Genomic DNA, 11,609 nt, shown 5'->3' on the forward strand with positions numbered 1-11,609 from the left:
GATAATTAGTGATGTTGAGCATCTTTTAATGTGTTTTTTTGCCATCTGTAGGTCTTCTTTGGAGAAATGTCTATTTAGATCTTACCCCCCATTTTTTGATTGGGTCATTTGTTTTTTTGATATTGAGCTGCATGAGCTGTTTGTGTATTTTGGAGATTAATCCCTGAGGCTGATTTTTTGAAAGCCTCATTACTTATATTTATTCTTACTAAAATTTGTATCTTACTGTATTTAGTTCCAGATTTTCAAAATTTTAGAATCTTGACTCTTACCCAGAGTATTTTTTGTCCCATCCAGCTTTGGGACATCAATAGAATTGAGACATGTACTGTCTGGATTCTCAACCAAGTAATGGCAGGCACCTGCAACACACAACAAGGGCCTGCCCAATAACACATCCAGGAAAGAGCATTCAGGGTTCAGCTAGCGCACATTTCCACTTGACATGCTCTTGTGTTCACCTCATATTTTTACATTTTGTCAACAAATAGGCCTTTTTCCAATGAATCAATGTTTATGCCAGACAAACATTAAACATGCAAATGACGTCTACTTGGATTTAACATCTCCAGCTGCCGGGCTGAAATCCTTTGCTAAAGCTTGCTGCTCCAGTTTCCTGTGCTACCCTATCAGACAAACAAGTGAAGTCTTTCACTGCCATCACATTTACTTTTGCCTGTGTTTGCCTTCAGGGGCATGTCTCTTTCTTTTTCAATATACTCGTAAACTCATCGTGTGCTGCATTTTCTGATGTGATCTGTTGATGGGCGTAGTATTGACTGATGGACAACCTGTAGATCCATTCCTACATAGTTCTGTCACGTCCTTTGTACCTCATTGTGTCCGCATTAGATCTGGAAAGATAATTTTTTAAAATGACTGAAATTTGTCACTGTAAAGCTGTAAAATAACTTAGGAGAAGGTGGAGTTCTGAGTCTAAGAACACAGTGAAAAGGGTTCTATTCTGGAAATTTTGAAGACGCTCCATTTTTCTCTACCAAACTACTAGTCACTTTTCCTATTTGGGCCTAATATCTTTTGTAAAATGAAAAACTCTGAGGTCCCTTCTAAGTCAGTCTCAGTGATTCTGATGAGTCTCTGTATTTTTGTCAAACACTACCCTAGAATTGATTATTGCATTAATAATTTATTTTCTAATTTAACCGTTATTAGCCAGACACTGCTGGGCACTTAACCCTAGACAAGAGGTTCTGATTGTTATCACAACAACTCTGTGAAATGTATGGTATCGTCCCCTTTTTTCCGGTGAAATAACTGAGATTTAGCGACGTTGAATAACACACACTGTTAGTAGCTGGGAAGTGGCATTGCCAGGAGATGGTGCCAGGTCTGACAAAATCCAGTCTCTGTGCTGGCTGCTTCACTGCTCTAGGCTGCTTGTGCTAGGTAGTAAGTCTGATGTATACAGAATTTCTGCTTTTTAAAGTAGATTGTTAGTCATTGCCCTCCACAGAAGGGCACAAGTACAGAGGGGAAACAGCTGTCTTCATGAGTACATGCCATAGAAATACCAGGAAGCCTTTTGTCCCAGATGCTGTCATGCTCTGTAAATGCGTAATCCCTGCATTGATGCCTTTATAGATTTAATATGAAACTCATGAAAGGAAGCGCTGTGTTTGATGGACTTAATAAATTTGCATTTTTATAACTTTAATATTGTATTCCTTTGAGCTGTACTTAAAAATGTAAGAGTAACCTGTTACTATAAGTTATACATATTCCTGTAGAGAGACTAGAAATTGAAAACTATTTAAGATTAAAGAAATGTTTTATTATAATCTAAGACCAATCTAGGTTCTTTGGAAAGTCACAGTTCCTTAAAACTGCTAATTTAAGAATTAAGGTTGCTGCTGTAGGATTAGGGTACTCAAAAAGTTGCATATATTTTATAATTAGAATGAAGGTATAAGTATAGAGCTTGATGGTTACAGTCATGGTGATTATGTGGTTGGACAACCAAGAACCCAGAGTTACTGGCACATTACAAAATGTGCTATTTAACTAATACTAAGGGTATATAGCCCAATAAGTGGAAACGAAAGCCCCAAATGTCACATTAGTCCCAGTGGTAGGTCAGCAGGGGATAAGAGGCAGTTAGTGAATGGTGGATAGTGAGCTGCAAGTCACACCATTGGTAGGAAGCTGCTCAGTGTGGCAGAGAATACCCTCAGGAAAGCACAACCTCCCAGATGTTTCCAGATCACCAATAGTCATTAAAAAAAAAAAAAAAAAAGACAAAGGAACATAAGACCAAAGATTGTATTTAAAAATGCTCATGTTCACCAGAAATGAAAGGTTTGTCTTTGGTGATGTAATCCTTTTAAAACCAGTTAGTGTAGATAGCCATATTCTGCTTACCCGAACAGATTTCCAGCACTGCTAACCCTCCGAATGCCAGTGTGGAAATGAGCCCAAGCAAGGATTATAGGGCAGAAGGGTCAGAAAGTTACTCTCTTAACACTTCCCCTCCAAGCCATTTGCCCTTTCTTTAAAAATAAATTATTTTTTTCTCATTTGCCCTTTCTTATCTCATTAGAAGCTTATTTACTTGGGCATCTACCCCATAGCCCTCAACAAACACACAAATTGTTCTAACCTCAGGCCAAACCTATCACTGACAATTCTGTTTGGATTCCACCTGAGGTGCTCCTCTGAGGTCTGAGAGGCCATACCTCTATGTTCCTATATCACCCCTTTGGGAGGGATTGTCATCTTCTATGATGACAGCTGTCTCATTGCTTGATGATCTCTGCCATCCCCATAGTTTTCCCAGTTCCCAGTTGTCTGCTTCTCATGAATGGGTCAGCGTTAGCCACTCTACACCTGACCTTCACAGATGACATTAGTGTCAATATCTGTGCCACAGCTGAGGGCAAATTCAAAGAGGGGCTGTCATGAGAAATATGAATCCTTTTGTAGGCATGTCATGTCACTGATCAAATGAGTCTGCTTGGTGGTTCTGCACAGAACAAGTTTTTGTTTATGTCTGAGAAAATGGAAATAACTACTTGGGTACAACAAACACATGCGTATATTCTGAACATTTGTGTGGAGATGGGTTGACTAAGGTTATGAAATAATGGATTTAATATTTGATCTTTTTAAAATACACTGTGCAGATATTATGAAGAAATCTTAAAGGAGCAAAGGCTTGAAAAATATAGGGAAATCTTTTTTTGTCAAGAAAAGTGCTTTTAGCACTGAGTACATGAAGTTCTAGGAGCATAGAACAAAGCTTTTCATCAGAGCTTTAGGGATGAAAGCCTTCATTCAAATGGCAATGTGGAGTCATCATAAAGTCACTTGCTTATTAGTATCAGTAAGCAGAGGTGAGTACTTTGAAGGTGAGTTTAAAAGAAGTATATCCTGGGGCTTCCCTGGTGGCGCAGTGGTTGAGAGCCCGCCTGCCGATGCAGGGGACATGGGTTCGTGCCCCGGTCCGGGAAGATCCCACATGCCGCGGAGCAGCTAGGCCCGTGAGCCATGGCCGCTGAGCCTGCGCGTCCGGAGCCTGTGCTTCGCAACGGGAGAGGCCACAACAGTGAGAGGCCCACGTACTGCAAAAAAAAAAAAAAAAAAAAAAAAGAAGAAGTATATCCTGAAAATAAAGAACAATAAGAGCCTGGGGGGTTAGACCCTTCCCCAGTCTCCTCCAGGGCTCTGACGGCTGGCCAGTTTTGTAGGCTTGGTTCATGAGTCTTTGCTGTCGCCAGGCAGCAATCTATCAATCCTGGTGGGTGCCTCTCTGGAGAGCCAGTGTAAGGAAGGGGACAAATGCCACCATGATTGACCTTTATTCCTTTACTCAGTGGTAGGAGCCGTCAGGATTTCCTGATGCATTACTAACGAGGAAATCCCAACTGCCCAGCAGCAAGGGGTTAAAAACTTCTGAAAAGCTTTTTATATTCTGAAAAGCTAAATTACACATACATGCAAACCACAAACACACAGCACCTGGGTAAATAAAGTGTGGTTGAATAAAGGCTGGGCTATTTGCAAAAGGGAATCTGGAAAATATTTGCTTTTGGGTGGTTAACATTACTTACATTTTATGCTCTTTTTTTTTTTTAAGAAAAAAAGTTTAGAGGAAATGTGCAAAAAAAAATTTTTTTAACATGGCTGTTAAAAAATAAGATTTCAGTTCATTTACTTTCCAAATCTTAAGGGGCTATGAAGATTGAGAGTGCACAGAGCTACTGCACAAAGAAGCAGCAACACTTTTAGTACAAAAGTTGTTAAAGAACATTTCCCAGTGATGGAATTGTGCTAAGGGATGCACTGAAGAGGTCATTAAACACTGATTGTCCTCCCAGTGTGGGCTCAAACATCAGTGGTAAATGGTATCAGCTTACATAATTAGATGAAAAGTGCTATAAATTCAAAACCATTGGACTTCATAATAAGCCACATTTTCTGATAGATCTAATAGAATTTGAGCACTCAGGAGGTCATGCTACAGAGGATTTATGCTGAGTACCTATGTGAGTCCCTGTCTGGGTACCTATGTGGCTAAGTGATTTCTCCTTGAAGGAAAGAAATCATCTCATCATGGCAGGGGTTCACTATCTTTCAGTAGAATGCTATTAGGTTGAACCATAAAAAAATGCTAGTTTTGTAGTTCAAACACTTCCAAAATCAGCAATTTCATATAATTCAAGCTACTTTGTTTTTCTCTAAGTCAGGTCGAGTTGGGGTTGATTTATGGAGAGAAAAGGGGTGGGGAAACAAATAGTAAAGCTCTTGTATGGTTCAGAAAATAAAAATGCCTAAGCAGAATAAGTGGGGTTTTCATTGGAAGGGTTGTGGGCATGGCCTAGCGTTATGAATCTACCAGATGAGGTTTCAGAATCGACCTTTTCATCAGTGATGGAGGTGGGAGAGAAGTTTGGTGGGGTCATGGGAATAGTTTAGATTTTTCCTTACCTGAGAGGCCACCACACAGAAACAACTCCAGCATTAACATATCCTAAATTGCAAACACAAAGGTAGGAATTAAGAAAAGAGTTCTCATGATACCTCTGCTATTCCTCATTGTTAAATGAGAGCACAGTTATGAAAAAACAGTAAATATATCTTGTTCATGTATTCAAATTATTAACAAATGGAACAAAAGAAAACCATGTAAAATTCTTGCTTTGACAATTGTTTATTGTCTCTAAACCACAGCACCATAATTTTGTTAAGGGCATAAGATCTCACAGTGACTCTTGAATGTTTGAAAAAAAAAAAAAACACCAAACATTTATAATGTATTTTGGTTACATAAAGCATTACATTTATATTGAAAAACCCTGACAAAACACCCTAAATGCTATATAATATGTATGCATTAAAATTAATATAATAATGAGGGTAGGCTGTGAGGATAGGACACACAATCCCTGAGGTTCTTATTAAAAGCCTAGAAATCCTATACCTTAACTACTGAGTCCTGGGCCTGATAGTGCCAAATCCCTGGATAACATAATCCTTGTGCAGGGGACTTTCAAAATGCACAAAGTACAAATGATAACAAAGGAGATGGAACATAGGTGCTAACAATTTCTAATAGAAATGGTGTCCCCATGCAGTTTTGAATTTTTCATAAGTCTTTCTAGGTGTCAAAGTTCTTATATTTCACTTTGTGAAGATTTTAAAAACAAAATATTAGTTATTTTTATAATTTTAAAGTTTACAAAGCTCAACATGTAATAAATCTAAAGAGGCCAATAGCTAACTACAGATAAAACAGAGTGAAAAACAGATGTAAAGCCATTATGATAAGGCCACTGTCAGATATTACTACATATTCCATCCTATAATCTCATAAATCAAAGCTTTTAATTGTCTGGATTCATAAGTGACTGTATTCTTTCCAATATGCATTCTTTCTTCTTCCAGGGGTTGTTCAATAACAGCAGGTATGTTCCTGCCATAAAGTTCACAATGTTCTAGAAACTGGACACATTCTTGAATAACACTGTCACGAAGCACAATCATGTGTTTTGACATGTTTTCTAGTAATGACAGGAAGCATCTTTTGGCATAATACCAGGTATCAGTTCCCAGTTTTTTATTATAAGGTTCCAAGCTTTTGATAACCCGAGAAATACCAAAGTCATAATTTCCTTTGGCACAATAGAGCGTCCCTATCACCAGATTCACAATGCAGAGATGGTAGATTTTCTTATCTGGGTCCTCATAGGAGAGCTGCTCTTCCTCCTTTTCAATCTTCCTCATCAACTCCTCGGCTTCTTCGTTTTGACTTGTCATAATATATGAAACACACAGGTTAGCCAGCACAATAGCACTGACATTCAGGATGTTGTCATAATGCTTCTTGACTATGGGCTCATAAAAACCTATGGCTTCTTTGTATTTGTTTTCCTGCATGAACAGAACATGAGCCACATTCAGCTTCCACACATCATGGTCATTACAGAATTCCACAGATTTGCGGAAGATCTTTTCCACCACTGGATAATTTTCAAGGTTCCAGTAGATTTTGGCCTGGGCCATCAGCACGGGAATATACTTCTCAAGGGTGTCATCATATTCATTCACTGCTTTTTTGACAGCTTCATCATCTCTGTTGTGTCTTGCTTCCTGCACTTGTTTGGTGAGTCTCCGGAGCTGTTCAGTCAGCATCCCTGCTAGCCCATCAAGCTTAATGAAAGCCTCTTCAGGAGCTATCTGGCAAGTAATCATGGCATCCAAGAAGTCATAGAGATAGGGTGTGAGGAACTTGTAAGTCAAATGGGCATTCTCTGCCAGGACATCTGCTGCCAGGTCAAAATACTCATATTTACAGTAGAGCAGCAACAGGTTGCCAAAGGTCTCTGGGGGAAAGGGATTCTGTTGGAGCAAAAACTGTAGCTTCTCAAACCCTTCTGTAGGCCTGGCATCCATGTTCATTAGCGCCTGGTTGTGCAGGGTCACAGGGTCTAACTCTTCCTCTGCCCTCGGAGGCATATCTGTGAGGGTTTCCTGGGCCACCTCATAGTTTCTCAGTTGGTATTCTGTGGCGGCCTTGAGGTTGAAGGCTTCTACCAGAGCAGTCTGGTGAAGGACTAAGGTGTTGCCAACACTTCGAACATCAATGCCCTCAGTGGTCATGCCCACACCCAGCTCTGGGTGCTGGCGGATGCCGTGCTCAATAATGTCGGCGATATGCTTCAGCGCGGATGCATACTGCCGGCTGCTGTAATAGGCCAAAGCCAGGTTGTAGGAAAGGTCAGGCCGGTAGCCCGAAGCCTGCAAGGCAGCAGAGAACTTGGAACACGCGGCTTCATAATGTCCCTCCCTGTAGAGCAAACAGCCCAGGTTGACCTGGCCATCGAGCTCGTTCTCGCCCCCGCTGTCTTCTCCTCCTTCCCCACTCAGTAGCTGCTCCACCAGGCTCCTGGCCCCGGGCAGATCGCCCTCGCTGTACTTGATCGCGGCTTGGAGACGGAGGACCCGATTGTGGTAGGCGGGGTTGTCCAGGAGGAGGAAGGCGACGCGGGTGGCCTCTGGGTAAAGGCAGGCCTTGTACAGGGCCTGGGCCTGGTACAGGCGGTACTGCTCCAGCTCCGGGTGCAGCTGGCCCAGCTGCTCATAGCACTCGGCGGCCAGCGCGAACTCCTGCAGGCGGTAGTAGCAGTAGCCCAGCAGCGACAGGCCGGCGCGGCTCCTCGGGCTCCGCTGGAGCTCTCCGCCCAGCAGCTGCACGGCCTCGGCGTAGCGGGCATCCCGGATGAGCAGGTACACGACCGCGGTGTATTCCCCGTCGGGGATCTGCGCACCGCCCAGCCCTGCCATAACCGCTGCTGTGGTTATGTGTGCTCGTTACCACGGCAACCAGCCAACCGGAAACGTAGGACTGCAAAGAATGTTGTGGGTTTTGTGGGCTTTTTTTTTTTTTTTGCGTGCTCCCAAAGTTACTTTGCAGCGGAACGACCAACCTGGGGTTTAAAACAGTCACGAATATGAGTGTGCCTATTACTGGCCTGGCCTCTGAAGACTGCAGAGTGTGAGCGGCGTTAGAGGGCAGAGGAAACTCCGGGCCGTTCAGAGACGGAAAAACTCTACTTCCCGGCATGCATCGGTCCGGTGGCGCCGGCGTCGGGACGTGGTCGTGCTGCATGCTGGGAGGCGTAGTCTCTGCCGCACGGACCCACGGGTGAGGTCGCGGGGTCGCCTTCCCTTCGTATGGTAAATAAGGATTGTTGTGTCACCTCGGTCCCTGGCTCTGGGGAGGAAGGTTTATGGTCCGAAGTCCCTTCCGTTTTTGAGCCTTATGCACTGTGCAATACATACAAATATTGTCGTTCCACGTTATTTTAGTGAAAGAAACGGGAATGGGTAAAGAGGAATGAACGTCAGCTTCGTATTCTCCCAGAATTAGAGTAGAGCTTCTGTCTTTGAGCCGCTCCGAGGGCACACTTTCTAAGAACAAAATAGTACAGCGGGACTTCCCTGGTGGCGCAGTGGTTGAGAGTTCGCCTGCCGACGCAGGGGCCACGGGTTCGTGGCCCCGGCCGGGAAGATCCCATATGCCGCGGAGCGGCTGGGCCGGGGAGCCATGGCCGCTGGGCCTGCGCGTCCGGAGCCTGTGCTCCGCAACGGGAGAGGCCACAACAGTAAGAGGCCCGCGTACTGCAAAAAAAAAAAAAAAAAAAAAAAAATAGTACAGCGACCAGGAGTTCTTATTCTGTCGTTTCCAGAGGTTGACAGCAGGAAAGAATGCTTTGGATTTTATCTGGTATTTGGAGAGGTTTGGCTTTAGTTCCAAGCGCCTCTGCATCTCACCCCACCGCCCTTTTCCAAAACTACAAATGTTGCTGAGTTCATATTAGCATTTAAACTTGGCCCTACATACTGCCTTGATCCTCCAAATTTCACTGCGAGGTAGAAACATTGGAGAAATCCATGACCTCGTGTTTTCCAAGAAGGGTGGAGGGGAGGAGGAAGCACGACCCAAAGTGTTCCTTTTTCTGTGTACTGTTATTCTTTTACCTCTCCAACCTACTTAGTCTCTGATGTGTGTGTGTGTGTGTGTGTGTGTGTGTGTGTGTGTGTGTGTGAGACATCCAGCCTGTACTTGTCAGGCTTTAATAATGTTTTTGGATATTGTTATGCTGATAAACAGTGGCTTTTCCTTCAATTAAAATAAAAAGAAAATTTTCCTACACTTTAATTTTTTTCCCCCTCAGATTCTTAGTTTGAAGATCTCTGTGGAAATTTGCTGGACTGTACAAGAAACCATTCTGGATTTTCTTTTGTTCCTTTGTCATGTATTTGGAATAGATGCTCTAGATTCCATGGTACTACCTTGGGGGCTATTTTTGTATAAATTCTTTTGAATTTAATAGTGCCCATTATGGGGCAGTGAAAAACTAGGGACTTAATTATCCTATAAAATTATATTGGATCACTAATTAGAAAAAATACCTATTGTTTAGACTGATCTGGAGACTACAGAATTTGCGGGAAATGAATACAATTTTTCAGTCAAGAATTAGAGAAGCAGACAAGATAGCAAAAGACAAAACTGGCTTATCCCAGTGAGGTAGTATGTGTGCAGTTTTCAAGATAATAAAATTAGCTGTAATTTATGAATATTTGTCATATGCAGTTCCTCCACTGGTGGCCTGAGGTGAGGGTCTTTCATAGGCCTTGCTACCACCCAGGATAAACATAGTTCAACTAAAAGCATGTCTTTGCTATATAATTAAAGACTTCAATGCAAATCCATGATCTGCCTCCTTAATAGTATTGCTACCTATAAATCTTTTCTGTATATACATTTTAGAGCCAACAGCAGGCATATTTATTGCATGACACTCTCTTAGACTATTCACACATATTATCTCTAATCTTAATAATCAGCCTGTATTCTACATATCACAGATGGAGAAAAGAAGCAGCTAAACCATGAAATCCAAAAGCTAAGTTCATTAGGAGTTAGTGACTGATGAATTAATTCAATCTATGTATCACATAAGGGCCCAGCTTTGAAGGAACACTAGTGTCTTGCTTTCTTGGTCTTTATTTTCCCATTAAAACAATCAAGCAACTTGGTTAGGGTAGCAGAATTTGAACTTCCTTCCCTGAGTTGCAACTGTGAGCAGATGTTAGGAAGTGATAAGTGGGAGGTGGTGAAATCCCTAGTCACCTGTTAGAGCTAAAAAGAGACTTCAGTAGGGCATCTGAATGCTACACTGTCAAGCGATTGACTTCATGTACTCATACATTCTTCTCCCTTGCTGCGAAGGTTGCCAAAGCTGTGTTTTTCTGAATTCTGAGACTGGACAAGGAACCTTCCACTGCATGAATACCAAGAAAGGGACAAACTGCACCCATTCCAAAGGGGTTGAGTGGGCCACGCAAGATTCCCAGAGAAAACAGGTGAGCAAGACCACTGTAATCTGACTTCGAGGCTTCTTATTCTCTGGCTGCAGCTGTTTCTGGTCTTCAACCTAAAGAGGTACATGGTTTGAGGGATGCACCGAGTGCTGCTGAATGATCAAGGAATAAGGTGTCTTCTCCTTTATGCTCGCCTGATTGACACTTAGCTCTAGGGGAAAAAATTATCTAAAAGGCTCAATCTTTTAAAATCCTTACGTATTTTAGGTTTTTTTATATTGAGATGTTACTTTGGGTAAGTTGTTAATAAATCAAGAAGACAGAACATGAAAACTGGAAGTTGCCTTTTATATGTTTAGTGTATCAGTCTGATTTTCAGAGTTGTATTTGCATCATGAAAGCATTCACCTTCAAATGCTTCTTGGGGATGTAAGCAAAATAGAAGGAATCTCTGCTGTCCCCCATATTTCTCCAGCCCCTACAGGCATCAGTTGAGGTTCCCCTCTTTGTGCTGGTAGTTGTCTGTGAGTGTGGCTGCTGAAGCGGGCAGGAGGGAGACGTTCTGTACCTTCCTCCTTATTTCATATGCTGCTGCTCCTGAGGCCTGGCTTGGAAAAAGCAGGACATTCGGCTTAGACAGATGGAGGGCAGGGTCATTTTCAAAATGAAATGAGTGCACAAATCACGCTGTGAAATTGGCATGACCATCCCTGCTGCTGTGATAGACTGACTTTTATTTAGTCTATGGCAGGCAGTTGGGGAATAGATTAGCTTTGTGGGGGAGGGTGGGGGAGCAGTCAAAGAAGGTTCTTCAATTGATGATGGTAATTCAGGAGAGTAATAAATGAGGTGGAATATTTTAAAATGTCATAAAGGATCATTTTGTTTCCAACAGAGTCTTGAAAAGCTAGAGTATATATCAAAAAGTTAGTGTATTGTACCATTTCTAGCAATAAGAAAGCATTTGGTGGTTGCAATAAAAAGATTTAGTGCCTATTGAAAGAAATTAGACTTTGGAAAAATGGTGTTGGGCTCAGGTGGATTTTGTTGCATAACGGGAGACATGTTTACCATGTAGGAGAATTCCATTTGGGAAAAATGTATAGGGGCTAAAAGCATGATGTTTGGTTCTTAACGTGCTTATGTTTCTGCCTATCAAAGTGTGAGATGATCAAATCCCATGTATATTCTATTTGGCATTCTCTTTTAAAACGAATTGGAAATGATTGTTTTATTTATCTTGTAAAAATAGCCACATCTTT

General features: G+C 42.1%; 1 protein-coding gene across 1 annotated transcript; it reads right to left on the bottom strand.

Moving 5' to 3' along the window:
* Nucleotides 1-5,802: 5,802 nt before the first annotated feature.
* On the bottom strand, nt 5,803-7,800 carry LOC307056917 (intraflagellar transport protein 70A-like; the record flags this gene model as incomplete). Its single annotated transcript, XM_079709909.1, has 1 exon — nt 5,803-7,800. The coding sequence occupies one exon, from the start codon at nt 7,798-7,800 to the stop codon at nt 5,803-5,805; it is 1,998 nt and encodes a 665-aa protein (XP_079566035.1).
* Between the last annotated feature and the right edge of the window lie 3,809 nt (nt 7,801-11,609).

This window comes from Hyperoodon ampullatus (assembly GCF_949752795.1).
Source record: "Hyperoodon ampullatus genome assembly, chromosome: 8".
NCBI lineage: Eukaryota > Metazoa > Chordata > Mammalia > Artiodactyla > Ziphiidae > Hyperoodon > Hyperoodon ampullatus.